The following is a 19966-nucleotide window of genomic DNA, read 5'->3' as shown; positions in this document are numbered from 1 at the left end:
CCTGGAACAGACTCTGGCCCTGCAATCTTGGCGTTGACGTTTTCCCACTTAGCTTGCTTGTCTACAAAACAGAATGATAATAGTACCGGATCTTGTTTAGAACTCTTTGAAGATTAAATAGAAGGTGAAATGTAAAGAGAAGCACATTGCACCACCATGGGGATGGGTAGGAGTTTGCTAAGGGCTCAGAACCTAGATCCAGTGGCACCACCATGGGGATGGGTAGGAGTTTGCTAAGGGCTCAGAACCTAGATCTAGTAGCATACTCGTCCTGACCTTGCTAAGGGTCCTAAAGTGCTATGTTGTTGTTGTTTAGTCTTTGTGTGATGGGAAAGTGTAGAGCTTATCTGAAGTCCTGGCTGGAGTCGTCTGTGAGGCTGGACCATCTCAGCTAGCAGCTTTGAAGATATTCTGGATGCAGAATTTTGGGGAAACTCTGAGGCATTCTGAGATCTGAGAAGCTGGATCACCTGGGCTACTTGTTTTCATTGGTATTTGGCCTTTTTTTGAAAACATGAAAACTTTTAAAGGTAATATATATATATACATATTAACACAAGTATGGAATATACAGTATGCACAAATCAACCAAAGGTGATTTTCTGTTTTATGTATGAGCAGATAAAAGGCATCTGTCATAAGTCCATTTGGACTTCATAACCAAACTGTCATGAGGACTCTGAAGTCAACTAGATTTTTCATGTCCATTCAGTCTTAGAACTGTTCCTATGTCGATCAGCATACACATCACCTGTCCTTCAGTCTTTCCTGGCTTCGTCCCTCATGTCTGCAGCCAAGATCCTCAGGAGGTCTCCCCTGGTCAAATCTGATCTCTACTAAATTTGAAGGAATCTGTAGCTTTTTGTTTTCTGTGGAAACAAAGGCATAACCTTTCCCTCAATGCAACATATTTCTTGACTTCCATTCTGAAATCAAGACATCTCTAAAGTATATGCTAGTTTAATTCAACATTTCCTTCCATAATCCAATGTCTCAGCAGCTGTCATTTGCTCATTAGCATTCAAAAACTTCAAAGTCAGCAAAACACCATACAGGATCCAGATGCCCTGTGTATTTTCCATCCTATGTGGCTTTTTTTTTTAAATTTTATTACTTACTTTTTCTTTAAAGACTTCATTTCATAATTGTTAAACTATTTCTTTCTATGACTATCTATACCCATTTTCTTTCTTTTTTTCTTTAGCATTTAAGTATATTTTAAAGCATTCTGTCTCTATTTAGAAGTTCGTGGAGGAGGGGCTGAACCCAGCTTTCTTAAGCACTGGCAGCATTCTCTGACCATGTGTGCCAAAGCTTTAACTGCTAGGCAGTAGCTAGCTCCTCTGGCAGCTGGCTCTGCCTTCCTCAATTCCCTGAGAGCCTTGCTTCATGCTATGGCATGGGCAGGAGCTGCACTGCCTTTACAGTCCCAGCTCTGGGAAGCCACTGAGCCCATTTGCCAGAGTCCCTACAGATGGTAGGTGACTGTTGTGAGAGCTCACAGAGAGGTCCATCCCACAACTGTGGCAGTGCTGACTGCTGTGACTTCTCTGTTTGTGTGGTTGTGCCATGTGTTGGAGCATCAAGTGCACCATTTATCTAGTTATTCTTTATTAATAAAAACCCAGGAGTCAGATATTGGGTAAGGACCTGAATAATCAGAAAAGTGGTGGAGAATTGAGAAATAACCAATGCTTCTATTTTTAATGTGTACAGGCTATTTTCCTGGTAGAACTCTATCCCATTATACCTAGGAATAAACTTGAATAAAAGAAATCTAGCCAGGCATGGTAGCATATGCCTTTAAGACCTGCAAAGGTAGACAGACCTCTCTGAATTCCAGGCCAGCCTGGGCTATGTAGAGAGAAGCTGTCACAATAAACAAATCAACAAATAAAATAAATAAAAGCAATATACCATTCTCTTCTTCTGCCATCGGACTTCAGATTGCTTTGGTTCCTTTACAATGTGTGAAGATTTCCAATTCCCAGAGGCAGCCCTGAAGTGTCATGAATTGAGAGGTGGGGTGAAGATAATGGCTTTCAGAATTCCTAGAGACATACAGAAGGAAGCCAAAGCCTGTGAAGACATTGCTCACATGACACTCATCAGGATACCTGACTTTGGAACTTGCCTTTGTACTTAAGAACTCCTATCTTCCATAGACATGGCTCTTCTGAGGCTGGCAGTGGTCAAGACTCCTCAAAGGTACTCACTGCCCTTGACCCCTGATGGAGTCTGTAAAGAAACATCTACTTGTGCTCAGGAAAGTGAACTATGTGCCTAAGCGTGTAGAAAGAAACCATTCTCTTGTGCATGGCTCTCACCTTTGTTCTGGGCCTCACTCCTGTGATATGCAAGGAGATTGCATTATGACCTGGGATTTACTGCAAAATCATTTTATTGTGCTCTGGTGCTTTAGCAGATTAGATCGTGCTAAGATAGTGTGTAATGGGTGATGATTACAGAGGTCAGGAGGATTGTAGATACTTTGATTTGTGCTTCCTAAACCACCCTATTTTAGAAAGAAAAATTTTTCAGGTTTCCTTATCATTTCCCAGAAGAACTTTTTTCTTTTATGGTCATTGACTATACACATCTTCTCAGTCCTTTGAAGGAACTTAGAACTAAAGACTTACTCTGTCCCTAAGTCTGGGTGTAATAAGAAATTGTTTTCCACAACGCTGCTCTTCCTTCTGACAGGAGTTTAGCAAGTCCTTGTTTCTGGAGGGAGATTTGCAGTGACAATGAAATATATTTCTGCTTTCTTAGACAATCTAATATAGTGTCTTCAAACTTCTGCCAGCGGATGGGAGCGGGGTCGTCCTGGCAGAGAGTGGTTGTTTATTGCCTTCTTAGAGCCTACAGCTCTTTTAAACAATCTATCTATGGAACCAGAGATGTCTAGGAAGGCAAGAGAGACAGTGAAATCAAGCAGCCCATGTCTGAACTGAACTTCTGAACTGAGAATCTCACTTGATCACTGTGGGGCAACTGTTGCTGATGTGCCGCAAGAGAGAATATAGAACAATGACTGACAGCTTGGAGGTTCACACTTTGTGTTGCTGCGACCACAAAATACCCAAAAGAACAACCGAACCGAGACAATATTTATTCCTCATCTTAGAGGGTTCTAGTCTGTTGTTGTGGATTCCGTGCACTTGGGTAGAATATCCTGATAAAAGGAGCACGTGGTGGAAGATCTAATCTCATGGTAAATAGGAAAGAGAAGAAGATAGTAAGCGAAGGGGCAGTATAAGACATGGCCCCCAGGGACATCCCTCCAGTTACTTCTTCCAGCTAGGCTCTGTCTCCCAAAGTTTTACAGTCTCCCAAAATGATACCAGCATCCAGGAACCAAGCATTTGAGACATGAACTAGGGTGTGTGTGGAAAGAAGATATTTCATATTTCAACTTCAGTGGATGTTTGTGGTAGACATGAACCAGCAATCTTTCTAAGAGGCACAGCAATAGAGCTAGAATCTCTGGGAGAGATGCCTTGGGTTTCTTGCCTTTGGAATGCCATTTCTATCAGTACCTTCCCACCCTCGGTACTTCATAGAAGCTCTCATGCTGGCCTTATGGTACAGGACCACTGTTCATCTTCCTGAACAGTGATGGGCAAAGAGGAGGTAGGTGAAGTGTTGGTGGGTTGAACTTGGCTTATGGGGAATGGGGGCTTTTCAAATTCCTCCTCTCATTAAAGATCTATTTACAGAATCTTTTTTAGCATTGCACTCTGGATGACTGGAGCTTACTTAATGAACTAAAAATTCACTAGCAATTAAAAGGACTGCAAAAAACCCATTTCCTTTTCACGAGGCAGGTTGCTGTTTGTTTCCTTAACAATCAGAACTTGAACATCAGCAGCAAGGTAAGGGTGGAACAAGGGAAGCCAGGAGCTTCCGTCTGCGGCAAAGCAGCGTGAACATGAAAAGAACGTTGTTCCTCCTTCCCAAATCAGAACCCGTAGGGTAATTCAGCCAGCTGTGTGGTTGGCTATTCTCTGTATGTTTACAATGCTGTCTATTCATTCCAAGAATTACCATAGAAATAAGAAGGGAACTTTGGAGCATGAGTCAAACCTTATGAACTGGGAAATGAGAGTGGGAATTCAGGAGCCATCTTAATTACACCTCTTCAGAAAGCCCCATATATGTGCGCATGTGGAGCTTATTCCTTTGAATATATATATAATATATATATAATATAATATATATTGAAATTTCTTCATATATGTATGGAGATATAAGTAAATTATACTCTAGCCTTTCAAAACCCAATGGATACATTGAAGATTAGTTTTGGTAGAATTCAGAAAACTTGTTACTGGTATCATGCACTCAGTAGACCAGAGTATCTTCTGGTTCTGTCACTAACTTGCAGAGCCTCCTAGACCAGGCTGTTTCAACTCTCGCACCGTTGATGCTTTGTGCTGGATTTTTTTTTTTTACGGGTCAGACTGTTGTGTGCATGTTCAGTAGCGTCACTGGCCTGTACCCTGTGCATAGAAGTATCACCCAAACCCATGACAACTGTATCAGTTACTTCTTACATCACTGTGAACACAGCACCTGACAGTACTACTGTAAGAGAAAGAAAGGAGCTTTATTTGGTTCCATGGCAGAGCAACACTGGCAGTGGGAATGAGAGGAAGGCTCTTCCATCACAATGCACCAGAAAACACTGGCATGGGGAATATGGCGGGGGGGGGGGTGCACTAGTCACAGCATATTGATCAGGAAGTGCAGAAAAGAGAATTCTGGCCCCCAGCTAGCTTTATTTTCTCCTTCTTTTAATTTTACCACCTGACCAATGGGATAGTGTTACCCACATTCAGGGTGTGTCTTCCTCCACGCAAGCCACCTTAATATCCCAACAGGTGTGCTTTACTCTCCCGTGTGATTCTGTTTGAGAATTACTGTTTCAGACCAAGGCAGCTCACTTCCAGACCAAGTTCTCACTGATAAGCAGACAGCGCTGGTCCTTCAAGAGCATCCAAAGTTTGCTTCGGATCCGAAAGATCCCAGCACCACCCTCAAGATAACGTGCCAGCCCTTCATAAATGGCAGACAGCTTGTGTTAGTCTAGTGGGTCCCCAAGTGAAGCTGTTCTCTTACGAGCTGTCCCAGTGCACTCCTCTGTTGCTATAATTAAAACACTGACCCAAAGCAACTTGGGGAAGAATGGGTCTACTCCATCTTATAACTCCCAAATCATAAGACAGCATTGAGGGAAGGAACTTATGGCAGAAATCTAGAGGCAGAAACCAAGGAGGAAGGCTGCTTACTGGCTCGCTCAGTTTGGTTTCTTGTTAGAACTCAGGACTACTGCTAGCACCACTTTTGAAGGCCTGGGCCTGGGCACTCCCATATCAGTCATTACTCAAGCCCCTCCCACAGCAATCATTACTCAAGCCCCTCCCACAGCAATCATTACTAAAGCCCCTCCCATAGCCATCATTACTCAAGCCCCTCCCATATCATTACTCAAACCCCTCCCATATCAATCATTACTCAAGAAAATGACCCACAGACCCATATGATGGAGGAAATTCTTCAATTGAGGGGTTCTTCTTGCAATGTGACCTAGTTTGTGTCAAGTTGACAAACTATTTGCTTTGTGTTTGTCCAGTTACCAAATACCAAGGTTTTTGTTTGTTTGTTTGTTTTACTGATTCCCAAGGACCTCAGAGTACACACAGAATAGCTCTGCCTTTCCCCAAACTCTCGTTGTACGGTGAGGGGCAGCAGAGGCGTGGGTCATAGGGACATCGCTAAAACGACTTTTTCCCTTCCCACAGGGATTCTCACGCTGAAGAAAGCCGACGAGCTTCTGAGCAGCACGGGCACACCAGGCAGTTTTCTCATCCGGGTCAGTGAAAAGATCAAGGGCTATGCCCTGTCCTATCTGTCGGAGGAGGGCTGCAAACACTTCCTCATAGATGCCTCTGCTGATTCCTACAGCTTCCTGGGTGTGGACCAGCTGCAGCACGCCACCCTGGCAGATTTGGTGGAATATCATAAGGTGAAGCCACTTATGTACTTATATATAAAACAAAGGCATGGCTAGGGATACAGCTCAAGAGCAAGCAACGGGGGGGGGGGGGGGAGGCACATAATTCCCCAGTAATGGGGAATCTTAGTCCTATGTCCTTTATCATATCCTCCTGACATACTCAGAGCTAGCCCACTGGAGCTGAGGCTACTGGAGATGCACGTACTCATCACATCTGTGTGCGGTCCTATGCTAGAACTTGGGCTCTAGCAGGAAAGGGAAACTGGCAGAGGAAACTCGCCTTTAACACTGTCATAAGACAATCTAGGTTTGCATGAATCTCGAGTAGAGGAGTGACATCCCCTTAGGTAACAAGGGCATCTACCACACAGCTGCCACATGACCCTGTGCTTTGATTGACAGGAAGAGCCCATAACCTCTCTGGGGAAGGAACTCCTGATGTACCCCTGTGGTCAACAAGACAAGCTACCCGACTACCTCGAGCTCTTTGAGTGATAGCTCTCATCCGGATCAGCCTCCAGCCGGTTTGTCCTCTGGACAGAAACCTCCGGGGTGGACTCCGCATGTGATGCCAAAAACATTCTGTGACAGAGCCAACAGTGAATGATGTCTGTGAGGTCTTACCTGAAACCTCTGGTCTGCATAAATGCTGGAGATTTATTCAAGGGACTATGACCTCTCCCTCATCCTCATTCTGGAAGGAAAAGGGAGAAGTGTGCCCATTTCAACAACAGCCTAATCTGAAGGATGGGACCTTGAAGGACAGGACTGTATTGATGTATAAAAGATAAATAACAGGGTAAATTGAAATATTTTTAGCAATTAAGGTGTTACTCTAAAAAAATCAAAACAATAGCAACAACAGAAAATGAGCAAGCTATTTTGTGAACTACAGGCTTCCTTTTGGTATTTTGTCAAAGGTCTCAGTCTCGTGCTTATAGCTTGGCTTTAAAATGCCCGGTAAAAAATGGTTTCACTCAGGGCTGAGATTCTCCTCAAAAGACAACCTTTTCTGTGTGTTGTTGGAACCAGGATTTAGCAGACAGAAAAGAAAGTCCCAACTGTGAATTGAAGGAGAAGTTTTAACACCTGGGACAAACAAGAGACTTACCATGTACAACAAACAAACCACAAACAAAAACCAATCAATCAACCAAACAAATGAAAAAACCACACACAGTAATAGTAGGAAATTGGGGCAACTTATAGCTTGTTCGTCATTGCTCTGCCTCCCTCAGCTCTGTCTGTGAGCAGATACTAAAGATGTGCATGTCCATGCAAGGACTCCTGTGTTCATGGTACAAAGAGAACAGAGTGAGCAGTTTGATGCTACCTGCTGAGAGTTGAATCGTGACCTACACCAAAAGTATGTGAGTCCTGACCTCCCTGTACACAGTGTGACCTGATGTGGAAACAGGGTCTCTGCAGACTAGATAAGTAGGGTAGGCCCTGACCCTCATGACTGACGTCTACACAAGGAGGAGAGGTTTAGAAAATGGCACACGGAAAGATGAAGGCTAAGGAACCACAGACACAGAGAGCACAGAGAGTAAGTGATGCAGTTGAGATCAGGGGAGGCCACTAATTGTGGAAGACGACAGGACCCAGGGCTCGCTTCTCCCTGACACTCTAGAAGAAACCCAGCCTTGTTCAGACTCGTTTGCACCACTGTTTCAGCCTTCTGGGCTTTAGAACTGTGAGGTAATAACTGTCGAAGTCCCTGAAGAGCTGGTGGCTTTTACAGCACTCTCAGAAACTTAGTGCAAGAGCTTACGATGCCCAGGCCCTACACACGTTCCATGGCCTTGTTCCTTGTCACAGCCTGCACCCGTCACTGTGGAATGAAACTTGGGTATGGGAGGAATATTCCAAGCATTGCTGTCCAGCCCTGGGGCACAGATTTATTCAGCCAGAAATTCCCTGCCCTGTATCATCCTGAAATCAAGACCCAGTCATTCTCAGCTCAGAGGGATGAGATGGGGCCAACCTCTGGATAGTGACCAAGGAGGCTGCGAGGCATTCAGTGCCACTTTTCCCGGAGGAAGGAACTTTGCTAAGCCCGCCTGTGCCCGCTTTCTCTCACTCGCCTCTTACCCGAAGTAGAAGGGTGCTGCAGGCGTCCCTTGTGTGCGCCATTCAGATACACAATGTACCAACGTCGAGGCTGGCATGCACCAGCAAGGAAACTGAAATTCAGATCATTGTCAGCTGTTTCTTGAAATAGTTCACATGGCATATATTATTAAATTTTTGTAAGATCTGCTTTTTAACTTTGTTTCCATGACTCAACGGTCATGGCATTACTAAAAATCTTTGTTCTGTTCTCATTTCTCCCCACTATTTTCCTGGTTATCTTGAATGGGCCCTGTACCTATCTGTATTAGTCACTTTTCTATTTGCAGCGACAAAAACACCCAACTAAAGCAACTCAAGGAAGAAAGGGTTGATTTGGGCTCCCAGTGGGAGGGTGCAGACCATCATGATGGGGAACCCATGGTGGCAGGAGCCTGCCACAGCTGGTCACACAGAACGTACATTTAGGAAGTAGAATGAGATGTGATGGTGCCTAATCAGCTGTTTCCTTTCTAATCAGTCTGGGATCCCCGCCGATGGGACGGTGCCGAAATATTTCTGTAGGCAATAAGCCTGGCTGTGTCCAAATATGTTTGTGTTAAGTGACCAAAAGAAGATTAAGAAAGAACACAATCCAGTTAAGCCAATGTATTAGCAGGAGGAGTAGGCCTGAGTTCTATACTGCTTTATCTTATTGGTTATTGACACAGGAATAACAATAGCCAGGAAGAATATTGGAATTCCGAGGGCAGGAAAATGGTTTACACAATCGGAAATTTCAGCTAAGTGGGCTGAGGAAGCCTGACTAGGTATGGTCTGAGGTGGAATGCAGCCCTGGGACTGGTCTCCTCTTTCTGCGGGGTCGGCAAGCCTAGATTCCTGCCCTTTCTGTTCAGCGTTTCTTGGTCTGGGGTGTGGCCTTTAGACTGTTGTACAGGGCTCCAATCCCAGGAGCTCAGGCCCATGGACACTTGTATCTTGGGGTAGAGCCAAGTGCCAGCCCCTGCCCATGTTGGCTCTCCTTTCTAATAGTATGATTCTAGAAGCTCCCTACTATAGTCATATCAAATCTTCTGGCCTTTAGATTGTCATGGCAAGCCAGGTCAAGACATGTCAGCTCAAACATTACCTATGCTAAGGAAGAACACAGGAAGAGTTAAGACCAAAAGGAACCAAAGAGGCAGACCACGAACATGTCCTCCGAAATATCTCAAGGCATCTACAGCCAGAATTGTCTATTTAAGCCAAGACTTTGCCATTAGTCATTCTTTGGGGGACTAGCATTGTCTTAGTCTCCTCTGTACTGCTGTGGTGAGCACCATGACAGAAAGCAGCCTGTGGGTGGGGGGAAAAGGTTGTCCTTGGCTTAGAGCGGGATGAATGACGGTGCCCAGTCATCCCAATCGTAGAAGGCAGTCAAGGCAGGAACCGTAGCAGGGGACACTGAGCAATGCTGCTTCATGACTTGTTCTCAGGCTTGCATTCAGCTACCTCCCAGGATCACCCTTCCAGACCTGGCGTGCACCACGGTGAGTTGAGCCCTCCACATCAATCACTATTCAAGAAAATACCCCATAGACTTATCTACAGGCTAAACAAATGGAAGCATCTTCTTATTAAGGGATATTTGTGGCCCTTGTGTGAGCATGGTTTGGGGCTTCCATTATTTTGAATACAGAATATACAGAAATATTTACAGAAGGCTGCTGTATATCCATGGGACTTCTTTTCTTCCATTGAGAACATGGCAGATCACTGTGGGGCTGGCCTGAAGCTAAGAAGGGCTCAAAGCATGCCTGAAACCCTGAATTTTCTCCTCCTGAGAGCAGAAGGAGGTTGGCTGCTCCTCTGCTTTGCCTGGGCACCCACAGACCCCAACAGAGAGGCTTTCCCAGGAGGGGAAGACGCCATGGTACATGTAGCAACTCATAAGCTCAGGCATCTCCGAGGCTCGGAGGACTGGCTGCTGCTTATCTGACCATGGAAACAGCCTGGGCTGGACTTCCTTTCTTTTTGATGTGACCTTATAAGGTTACTTCCCCAGGCCCTGCTGCTCCCAAGTATGCAAATGAAGCATCCTCATGTTCTTGCCTCAGCCAATGACATACCACCACATGGATCCAAGCGGTCAATTTTCCTGGAGTATAACTATCCCCTGCCCCCACCTAATAAACAAGCTGTCTCCAACACAGTCTCCCGGGTGTTTTTTCCCATCATACTCATAGATGCTCAGAATACCCCTTCAGCTCCAGCTCTGTTAGCCCTGCTCCCTCCCTCCCCACCCCAGGGTGGCTTAGTACACAACAGTTCGAGCATATCAGGATGAAGTGGGACTCAAGACAGGCATTGCATTTTTCAGGGCGCATGACATCTGTTTTTCTTAGAATGCAGATTTTTTTTCTTCTGATTATAGCTTTTCCACAATTATATCTTTAACATTTTTTGTTTATATTGTGCTTTCCTGTCCTTTAGGAATATAGATAAGCCTTACTTAGTTTTCTCTTCCTTGTTTCTGATTTTAAAAATCTTCGTATTGTATTTATCCCTCCTTTCTACTGTTTATTAAGAGAGCTATTCTCTGACCATGTGGAAGGAGAGACTGGATTTCCTGCCATGTTAATTCTGTGCTCTACTGTGCCCACTCCTCAGTAACTCTGCCATGTTAATTCTGTGTCCACTCTGCATTAACTGCCATGTTAATTCTGTGCCCACTCCGCAGTAACTCTGCCATGTTAATTCTGTGTCCACTCTGCAGTAACTCTGCCATGTTAATTCTGTATTCTGCTGTTGGCGCCACAGTTAAACTTCAGTTTTGTCTGTAGGGTAGTGAGTAACATGTCTCTCTATGCAGAGGTTTATCAATGTTGCTTCAGATCGAAGACTATCAAGGGGCTTAAGTGATGAAATTCTTCTCCCTTTATGATAAAAAATATATTATTAGACAATGAAGTAGTTTGACGGAGCAGAAAGCAAGCCCAGCAGGTTTGGGTTTGTGTCCTGCCTGTATCATCAATTAGCCATGTGGAATGAAAAGAATTGCTGAACCTGTATGAGCTTCAGCTCTTAAAATGAGTTCCTGAAGTCACCTGGGTCCTGAAGACTAGAAAAGAGTTGTGTTAAGTGCCCAGCTTAGCGAAAGCTCTGTCTGTAACCGTTCCTTTTTTAACCCAGCTTATATAGCTAATGAGCCATGCATGCTAATGGCCACTTTCCTGGAACTGGGGAACTATTTTAAGGGGACCAGGGAAAGTTTTGAAACATTGAAGATATAACGATCTATACAGAATACTACCTAGATAACCTAAAGCAAAGGGGACCCGTTAGCTTGGGGTTTGAGGTGGCAAGGTAGGGGAGGGATATTTTCCAGTGATTTTGAACAACCCCAAGGTTCGCAGTCGCCATCTTTTGTCGCCGAATTGGCGGTTGTCAAATGGAGTCTGTGGCCTACGCAGTCCTAACCACAGCTTCCAAGTTAGCACCTTTCTGAGGAGAAGACATGAGGTTGGAACACACCCTGCCTGCCTCCCGGGGAGGTCAGGTCATGCCAAGACCATAACTTACACTAGTGGCACAGAGTAAGCCCTTGAGCATGTCCGTCTAAGTCAGCCGTGTGCTTTCCTCAGTGAAAAGTTGCTCCATTTTATAGACTTCCCAGCCAGTCAAAATCCTAGTAACATCCGCACCCAGCCCTGAATCACAACCACCAAAGTGGCAATGACTTCTCCACAGGGTGGCTTTCTCACTTCCTACCCAGACCACGCTGGCTATCCCTGGCAGCCCCCAAACTGTGATGTCATCTTCATATGGCTCAACTTCATGATAGTAGTCACGGGAATAAGAAAGAGAAATTAAAAAAAAAAATCCTTCATGTTTGGTTTAAATTTAATTTGGGTGATATTCTTATTTTTTGTTTTTTTCTTTATTTCAAATATTTAAATGCATTTAAAATGGCTTTAAGACCTCAGCAGACAAGGATGCTTATTGTAGGTTTTCAGCGTGGGTTGAAGGCTGAGATTGGTGGTAGATCTAAGTTGCAAGGGCTAAGATCTGAGGTGGAGGGAGCTACTAGGAGCACTGTGCACATCTCATTTCCGCCTAAAGTGGGGCTGCAGAGTTAGGAATAAATTCAGCTGTCCTAACCACCCACATTAGATCCATAGTCATTTGTTTATTGCTAGCAGAGCAGTCCCTGCCCCATTCTGGCCCTTGATGAAAGTGGCGGAAACTGGAGGCAGGAGAATGGCCTGGCTTCGCTCTCCAGCGGTGTCCTAACCTCCTAGGCTGTGACATTTACTATGGTCTCCCTATTGCCTGCCCCATGGACTCTGTCCTCTTTCCTACTATAACTGCCAACAGTCAAACCCCAGGGGATGCTGGGATTGACTTCTGCAGAGGGCACCTTCAAAATCTGAGTAGAGCCATTTTAAACGGTATCTCTGTGGCCAGGAAATAACATATTCTGTGTGTTGGGGAAAAAACCCAAATCCCCCAAACAAACTGGCACAGACCCCACCACTTTTTGGCAGCAACAACAAAGCCCGAGTCTTGCCAGGAGAAACGGCTTTGAATGATAATACGTAGCTAGTCAGAATGTAATCACAGGGGCTCAAGCATCAAGGGGCACCCACGGGAGCAAAGCATCCACCCCCTCCTAAGAAATTGCCCAAGGTCATTATCTCATTGCAGCCCAGGAACAGTCTCTCTTAAACACAGCGGCTCCCCATCTGACCTTCTACCTGAGAGTCTTTAAACCTCACCTTTTGGAATCCTGCTAAAGAGCCTGGTGCTGAGGCTTCCCTCTCCAGCACAGTCCCAGCCTTGCTCCTCTCCACAGGGGATGCAGGTGGCTGGGTTGTCTGCTGTGTCTACATGTTTCCCTCCTCTGTGTTTCCTTACGTGGGGCTAGAGAAGAGAAACAGAGGGAACAAAAGAGAGGACTGAGGTCTGGACTTGCCTGACTCAAACTTTTTTCCCTTGAGTCTTTACACACCACACACACACACACACACACACACACACACACACACACACACACACTCTGGGCAGCGCAAGATTGGAGAAATCCGGCACAAGGACATGAGGTATGTCACTTGGAATCATTACTTGTTGACAAATATTCAGCAAAAGGCTAAATTGGTGTGTTGGCTAGAGGTTGGGAGGGGCCTGATCTGTAGCACTAACTGCCAATTCCTATTCAAGATTCAATCTGCCACCATCAAAGAAAGAGTTAGGAAGAGCAGCTGACAGTTCTCACACAACAGCATCAGTGGTAGCACTTGGGAACCCAGGTATATCAGAAGGTAACTGGACTGGTTACAGGCAACATACAGGTACATGGAATAGCGTAAGTATTCGTGAAGTTAGAAGAGGCCTTTCACCAGCCGGGCATCTGGCAGTGGCTTTTCTTTGCAGAAGTAATGTGCCTGAGTTCTCCATCCATTTCCATTTCTGTTTTCCTTTGCTGCGAAAGTTTAAATTTCAGCTCCTGTTTAGGTTTAGTGAGGCCTCTCCAACCGTCATTTCCATAAACTTTGGGTTAGATCTCCCTGCAGGTGGACAGGAAGCAAAGAGAGTTAGGAAGATTCCAGAGGACCACAACCACATCTTCCTCCCAAGTCCTCACCTCCCGGCTTTCTGCCACCATCACATTATGATGTCATGAAGGTATGACTTACCTGCGGGACAGATCCACTAACCAAGTCGGGGACCCCAGAATCCAATCACGCCCAAGATCCCATCCACTGGTGGCCACATCTGTAACAGATGAGCGTTCTGGAGACATTTCTAACTGAAACTGCAGCTAAGCTCAGCTTTAAGACGGAGAAAATGGTTTCCTGTCCCCTCCAGTTACCCCCAGTGACTTCTTCCCTTAGACGCTTTTCATTCTGGGTCCTCAACATGTGTGCGCACAGTGAGTGTCCTTCCTCTCATTGTTTTCAATTGCCCTCCATTATGTTTTTTGAGAGAAGGTCTCTCACTGAACCTGGCACAAGGTGTCTGAGCCAGACTGGCTAGACACAGGCCCCCAGGATACTCCCAGCTTCACTTTCCATCCGCCTAGTGCTGGGGCGAGAGGGAATCTCAGCTCGCTTTACCCCCTGAGACTTTTTTTCTAAGTACTCTTACCAATTGTTAAAATCCATTCTTAGCCAAGTGTGTTTGGAGGAAAAGGGTCAGCCCATCCTGGGCTACAAAAGGAGAACTTGTCTTCAGAAGCAAAAATCTTATTCGGTGTCATGGCCGTCTGTAAGGTATACAGTGTGAACAAGTTCAAATGCTGGTTACCATTCAGGGACTGCAACACCAGGAAACAACTCCACATTTGATGGCTGCCTCTGCTCTTGTGGGATCTCAATTCCCCCGCCTCTCTGAGAGTATCAGCAAGAGTCGGTCACCGATCTATAAGAACCTCTATTAGGAAACAACCACCACATGTCCTGAAGGCTCTAAAATTACAAGAGTATGTGAAAATTGTAAAACAGTGTGGAAAGTGGTTTTAGAAATCATTGTCAACTCCATCTAACTAAAACTTAGCGTGAATGAAATGTCAAAATTTTCCTTCTACACTAGCGGTTCTCAGCCAGGGGCCATGCTCCCATTCTCTGAGTATTTGACAATGATTGGAGGCAGGCTGATTGGGAGATGCCCCTGGCATTTAGTGTGTAGTGGGATCACAAGGAAGTTGCACAGGACAGTTCCCTTCTCCACTAAGAGATCAAGCCCCAAATGTCACAGTGCTAACACTGGGCAGCCCTGGTCTATGCACAAAAGAATTTCCCCAAACTCAAAACACTTCTTTCTTATTCCAGGAAGAAATCAAATCCACAAATTTTATTAGCTGTGCAATACCACCTTTCATTCATGTCTCATGTTTTAATTAAATTTTATAAACTACCAGTACAAATCAATACAATGCTTTCAATGTTTTTTTTTTAAGCACACAGCTTGAGTGTTCTTGAAGCGTTTAAACAATGAATTCACTGTGAGCAAACAGAAGGCACGGAGACAGAGGAGGTAATTAGCTCATGCATCTGGTGCTGGCTAATAAATAAATAATTTGCACATGGATGTAGAAACCACTCAATGTTAACCATATTTATTTTTTAAAAAAGATTTTGAAGATGTAAGAAAATGCAAGCTTCAGAAGCTTCTTGGCAACCAAGTACCATTGCTTATTTTAAAAATAAGTTGCTTCCACATAGTCAGGAAGGAGTGAAAATGTAGCAAAATCCTCCATCTCGCTGGAATGATGGACTGGTCATTCACAAAATATATGTCTATTTTTCCTGCATTTTCTTCTTCTGGAAGCCAGAGACCAGGAAGAGCACCCTGCTTTGAAAAGCGATTGTTTGGTTCATAACTTTGGTTTATTCAAACAGGTAAGGAAATGGTCCCCTTTGCTCCAGAGGAGAAAGAATGTTCTCCAGCAAAGAGACCAACGCCATAGTGTCCTTCTCTGCGAAGGTGAAACCGTCTTCCTTTCTCCAGTGTTTGCTCCTCTTCGGATAGTCTTGGACAGCTTCTACATTTCTCTCTGAGGCCCACTCGTAGCCTTAGCTTCTAGCTTGGCAAGTCTTGGATTTGCTCTCAGATGTCTGCAGCTGGAGGTTCTCCTCACACACCTCCATAGGTGCCTCTCGTCACACACCTCCATAGGTACCTCTCTCATCACACACCCCTATAGGTACCTGTCTTCACACACCTCCATAGGCGCCTCTCATCACACACCTCTCTTTATAGGTACCTCTCGTCACACACCTCTCTCTATAGGTACCTCTCATCACATACCTCTAGAGGTACCTCTTGTCACACACCTCCATAGGTGCCTCTCGTCACACACCTCTCTCTATAGGTACCTCTCATCACATACCTCTAGAGGTACCTCTTGTCACACACCCCTATAGGTACCTCTCGTCACACACCCCTATAGGTACTTCTCGTCACACACCCCTATAGGTACCTTCTTCCCAGATGTGCTGGTGCATAACCATAATTTCAGCACTCGAGCTGCTAAGGGAGGAGGATCATTATTTTAAAGTTAGCTCAGGGTCTGTGTCAAGACTCTCTCCAATAAACAAACCAAAAAAAAAAAACCAACCAAAAAAATAAAAACAAATCTTAAAAATCATAAAAGTGTATATACTACAATGTGCTCCTACTAAGTCTTGCAAATAGGTAATTAAATAAGAATAATACAAGGAAAAGTGCATTTTTAGAATAGTAACTAAATGATGACTGAAAAGAGAGGTTTTTTGGCTAATATTGAAGGGATGACAGTATTGACAATTTGTTCCCAGGTCCCTTTGATTTTGCTCCCTGTCCCCTGGAGGGTGCTCATGCTCGATCTCCATGCCTGCAGGTCCTCTGCACCTTCTGAGATGTTGTTAGTCCTGGACACCAAAGCCCTCTGAATTAACCATTCCTAAGAAGAGGAGCCAGTATGCTTGCATCTCTTCTGGTAAACTTTTTCAAACCTTGTCTGAGGTTGTGAATATTTCAGTGTGCAGGGACAGAGAGATCATTCTGCTGTAAACACAGTCACTGTCACCATACTCCGAGCCCACAGAAACCAGATACGCGCTCCTTTCATCTCTAAGTCATCAGCCAGATTCCTTGTCGCCCTGTGTGGAAGTCTATACCTTATTGCATCCAGTTTTTCAGCAACCGCCAAAGGCAAACAACTTAAATGTCTCCACTAATCTGTGCATGGGAGATCATGTCTTTTTGCTGCCCGCTTTCAGCTTCTGTTTGCGAAGGTGAGCCTCTATTTCGTGCCGGAAGACAAGCATCCCCAGCTGCCCGTGGGATGCCTCATTCATGGCCTTGGACTGCATGCACATCTTGTACTGCTCGGGGGTCAGTTCATCCATACAGCGCTTCTCATGCCAAAGGTGGAATAGTCCCCGTACAGGTGTGCGTACCACGATGAGGTTGCTGTGGAGATACTTCCGGTACAGGTGCACATCTTCACCACCCCAGCCTTTGATGTCCAGGTCAAACCCACCTGTGGGAACAGAACATGTCGTTGAATTGTGCTCCACCCACTCAGCCCCCAAGGGCTTTTCCCCAAGAGGCATAGCAGGGGTGGGCAGGGAGACAGCTTGATTGGTGGAGTACTTGCTTTGTAAGCACGAGGAACTGAGTTTGGTCTCCCAAAATACAGCTTAAAACATTTTAAAACCCAAGAGTGGGCACTTGGCACAATGGCACACACTTGCAATTTCAGCACCAGGGAGGCAGAGACAGGCAGATGACTGGGGCTTGCTGGTCAGCCAGCCTAGCCTGCTTGCCAAGTTCCAGGCCAATAGAAGACTCTGTCCCCAAATTAAAGATGCAGATGATCCCTGAGGAATGGTATTTGAGGTTGTCCCCAGACAGACAGGAAGTGTTCAGGGGAGGTGCCATTGGGAGCACCATCCACCAAGTCCCCAGCGCTTGGGATGGGCATTAGCCAATGATCTTCATGCCTGACCATGCGAACTTCTTCATGTAACAGGAGGTTGGGCAGGATTCTAAGAACTGGGCTGCTTGAAAGAGCCATCAGTGGTACTAATGAGTAGCCCTGGCCCAGGATTAAGAGCTTCAAGTGCATCCTTGCTTTAGAACGTGACATCTTACAAGCAAACCGAATCTACTGTCTGTCACTGCACCCTGTCCCAAGCACTCTCATGTGGCCGCTTTATCCCTACCCCTGTGCCCCAGCTACACCGCTCTGATCAGGGCCAGTTCAAACCAGAAAAACCCCTGACCCGAAACCCCAGCTAAGCAACCTGAGTGGCGTTGGTTTATGAGTGACCATGGCCCTGCAGCAGGGGACAGCAACAGGGGGAGATCACGAGCTAGACAGTCAGAATTCAGATGCATTTTTCCTAGCAAAGTTGCTACTGAATGTGTCAAGTTGTTTCGTTTTTCAGTATAGTCTAGGCCTTGAATTTTCATTTCTCCTGCCTTTGCCTTTTAAATACAGGGACCACAAGAATGAGCCTAGATAATGATGGGGTTTTTAAATCTTTCAATGAAGTAGATGTTATAACCAAACAAGATAAAATTTAGTAAGTGTTTGGCTTGGTTGACTAAAATTTTTTATTGCCCTCAGCATCTTTTCTTAAATACCAGGGTCACAAGAAAGAAAATTGCAAATAAGGACGTGATTCCAAAGAATAGCATACAAGGGACCGAGAAGCTCTGAGGTCACAGTAGTGGCTCCCCCGAGGAAGAACACCCTCCCCAATTCACTGTGGCCCCACCTCTCGAAAATATAGTGACATGCATCTTCAGACAAGCCAATGCAATATGAATCCAAATGTGAAAAAACATGAGTCTTCATACTGCAATCTCATCTTCTCTGCACACAAAGCAAAGGAAACAAAAGTTTCTGGAAATGGAAATTATTTTTAAAAAATGAATATTATTTTGGGGAATCTGATAAGCATACAGCCTCCTAGGAATATTTCCCTAGAGATATCAAAGAATCCCTGCCAGCTCTTCACAGTGACTGTCACTCAAGACCTGGTGCCCTGTTGTACCGCTGCCTCCTCAGGGACGCAAATCCAAGCTGCTTGACATTATTTTCATTTTAATCTGGTGATTTCTAGGGAAGGAAGCATACCTGGGACTTGCTCCTGCTGCCTGCTTTCAAAGTGGAGAGCTTCAGGATCAGGCCTGAAGGAGGGTATGGCAGAGGAAGTGCCTGTGCAGTCTGGGAAGGAGTCTCTCCATCACTTCCCAGAGAGAAGGGCGCCCCCAGAGCCGAAGTTAAGGTTTTGAATCTGTTCTTTCTTGACCTAGCTATGTATAATCCAGCCTGTTCCTCACCCTCCACTTCCTGTGAGGCCTCAGGGGGTCTCTTTGTCTCCACACACTTTAGTCTGTTCTGCTGAAACCCATTGGCCTTATCTTTCTGAGTCCTAGAACTCTGCAGTTCATGTGTGTTTGTAAATATGTCCTTTTAGCCTTCTATGTGTATACACATGTATGTATGTGCCTGTGTACATCTTCATGCATGCCTCTGTAGATGTATATGTAAATATATGCACATCTATCTATCTATCTATCTATCTATCTATCTATCTATCTATATAAACGAGTGTATATGTCTCTGTGTGGTTATGTGTACATGTGAGTCTGTGTTCACACATGTTTCATTCTGTACCTATGTGGATATATGTGCATGTATATCTCTGTGTGTGCATGTGTGTTTGTTAAAATATGTGCCGTTGAGTGCATGTGTATATACACGTGTGCATCTGTATGTCCATGCTTATCTGTGTGTTTATATGATGTGTAGAGATGTTCACACATGTGTGTTCATGTTGACAGCAATGGCATACTCAGAGCTTGGAGTGACATATGGGACTTTAAGTAAGGGTCACAGGAGTGAAACAGAGGTCTTTTTTGCACGTGATTTTCCCAGACTCCCCTCTTTTTTCGAATTCCTGGAGGCTCACAATGTGCCTCTTAGTGGACTCCACAGCCGGGGCCCTCAGAGGAGGAGGCACCACAGAATTTGCTTGCATCCTGCCATGTAAAACCCTGAGTGGTGCTGGGTACATCTGAGAGGGGCTGATGTGTCCGACAGCATACCAAACGCTGCCACCTGTGACCTGTGGAGCAGCGCTGTTTGGGAAAATGGCAGTAGAATTTGCTCACGGCCTGCAGGACAGTGGCCTCCAGGTGGCGATAGACTCGAAGTTTTATCTCACCTATGTTGATGAAGTCTGAGCGGTACTGACAAGTCATCCCAAACCCGAAGTCCCTCCAAAACCCGGTTTCCTTCTTGATGACCTGCAAGGAAAAAGACTGTCAGAGATAATATAGAAAACCGATCTTCACACGCTTGGTGAGCAGTGCTCAGTACAGAGCCACGACACTGCC

The 19966-nt window shown here is 45.2% G+C and overlaps 2 protein-coding genes across 3 annotated transcripts in view; one reads left to right on the top strand and one right to left on the bottom strand.

The window, feature by feature from the left end:
• Sh2d4a (SH2 domain containing 4A) overlaps positions 1-7300 on the top strand; it is a 58448-nt gene extending 51148 nt beyond the window's left edge. Inside the window, exons 8-10 of one of the 2 annotated variants that reach the window (XM_038328860.1) lie at positions 5805-5875; positions 5968-6028; positions 6422-7300. In XM_038328860.1, the coding sequence (XP_038184788.1) occupies positions 5805-5875; positions 5968-6027 (131 nt within the window). In that variant the 3' untranslated portion in view covers position 6028; positions 6422-7300. Of the gene's footprint in view, positions 1-5804; positions 6029-6421 lie in introns of both variants that reach the window. The other variant, XM_038328859.1, reaches the window with a different exon arrangement.
• An 8886-nt stretch (positions 7301-16186) lies between these two features.
• Positions 16187-19966, bottom strand: part of Csgalnact1 (chondroitin sulfate N-acetylgalactosaminyltransferase 1) — a 307224-nt gene continuing 303444 nt past the window's right edge. Inside the window, 2 exon segments of the mRNA XM_042054957.1 lie at positions 16187-17096; positions 19795-19876. Of these exon segments, the coding sequence (XP_041910891.1) occupies positions 16807-17096; positions 19795-19876 (372 nt within the window). The 3' untranslated portion in view covers positions 16187-16806.

The sequence above is a fragment of the Arvicola amphibius genome, chromosome 4, assembly GCF_903992535.2.
Source record: "Arvicola amphibius chromosome 4, mArvAmp1.2, whole genome shotgun sequence".
Classification (NCBI taxonomy): domain Eukaryota; kingdom Metazoa; phylum Chordata; class Mammalia; order Rodentia; family Cricetidae; genus Arvicola; species Arvicola amphibius.
Note: the sequence above shows the minus strand (reverse complement) of the source record. Positions and strands in the feature narration are given on the sequence as shown.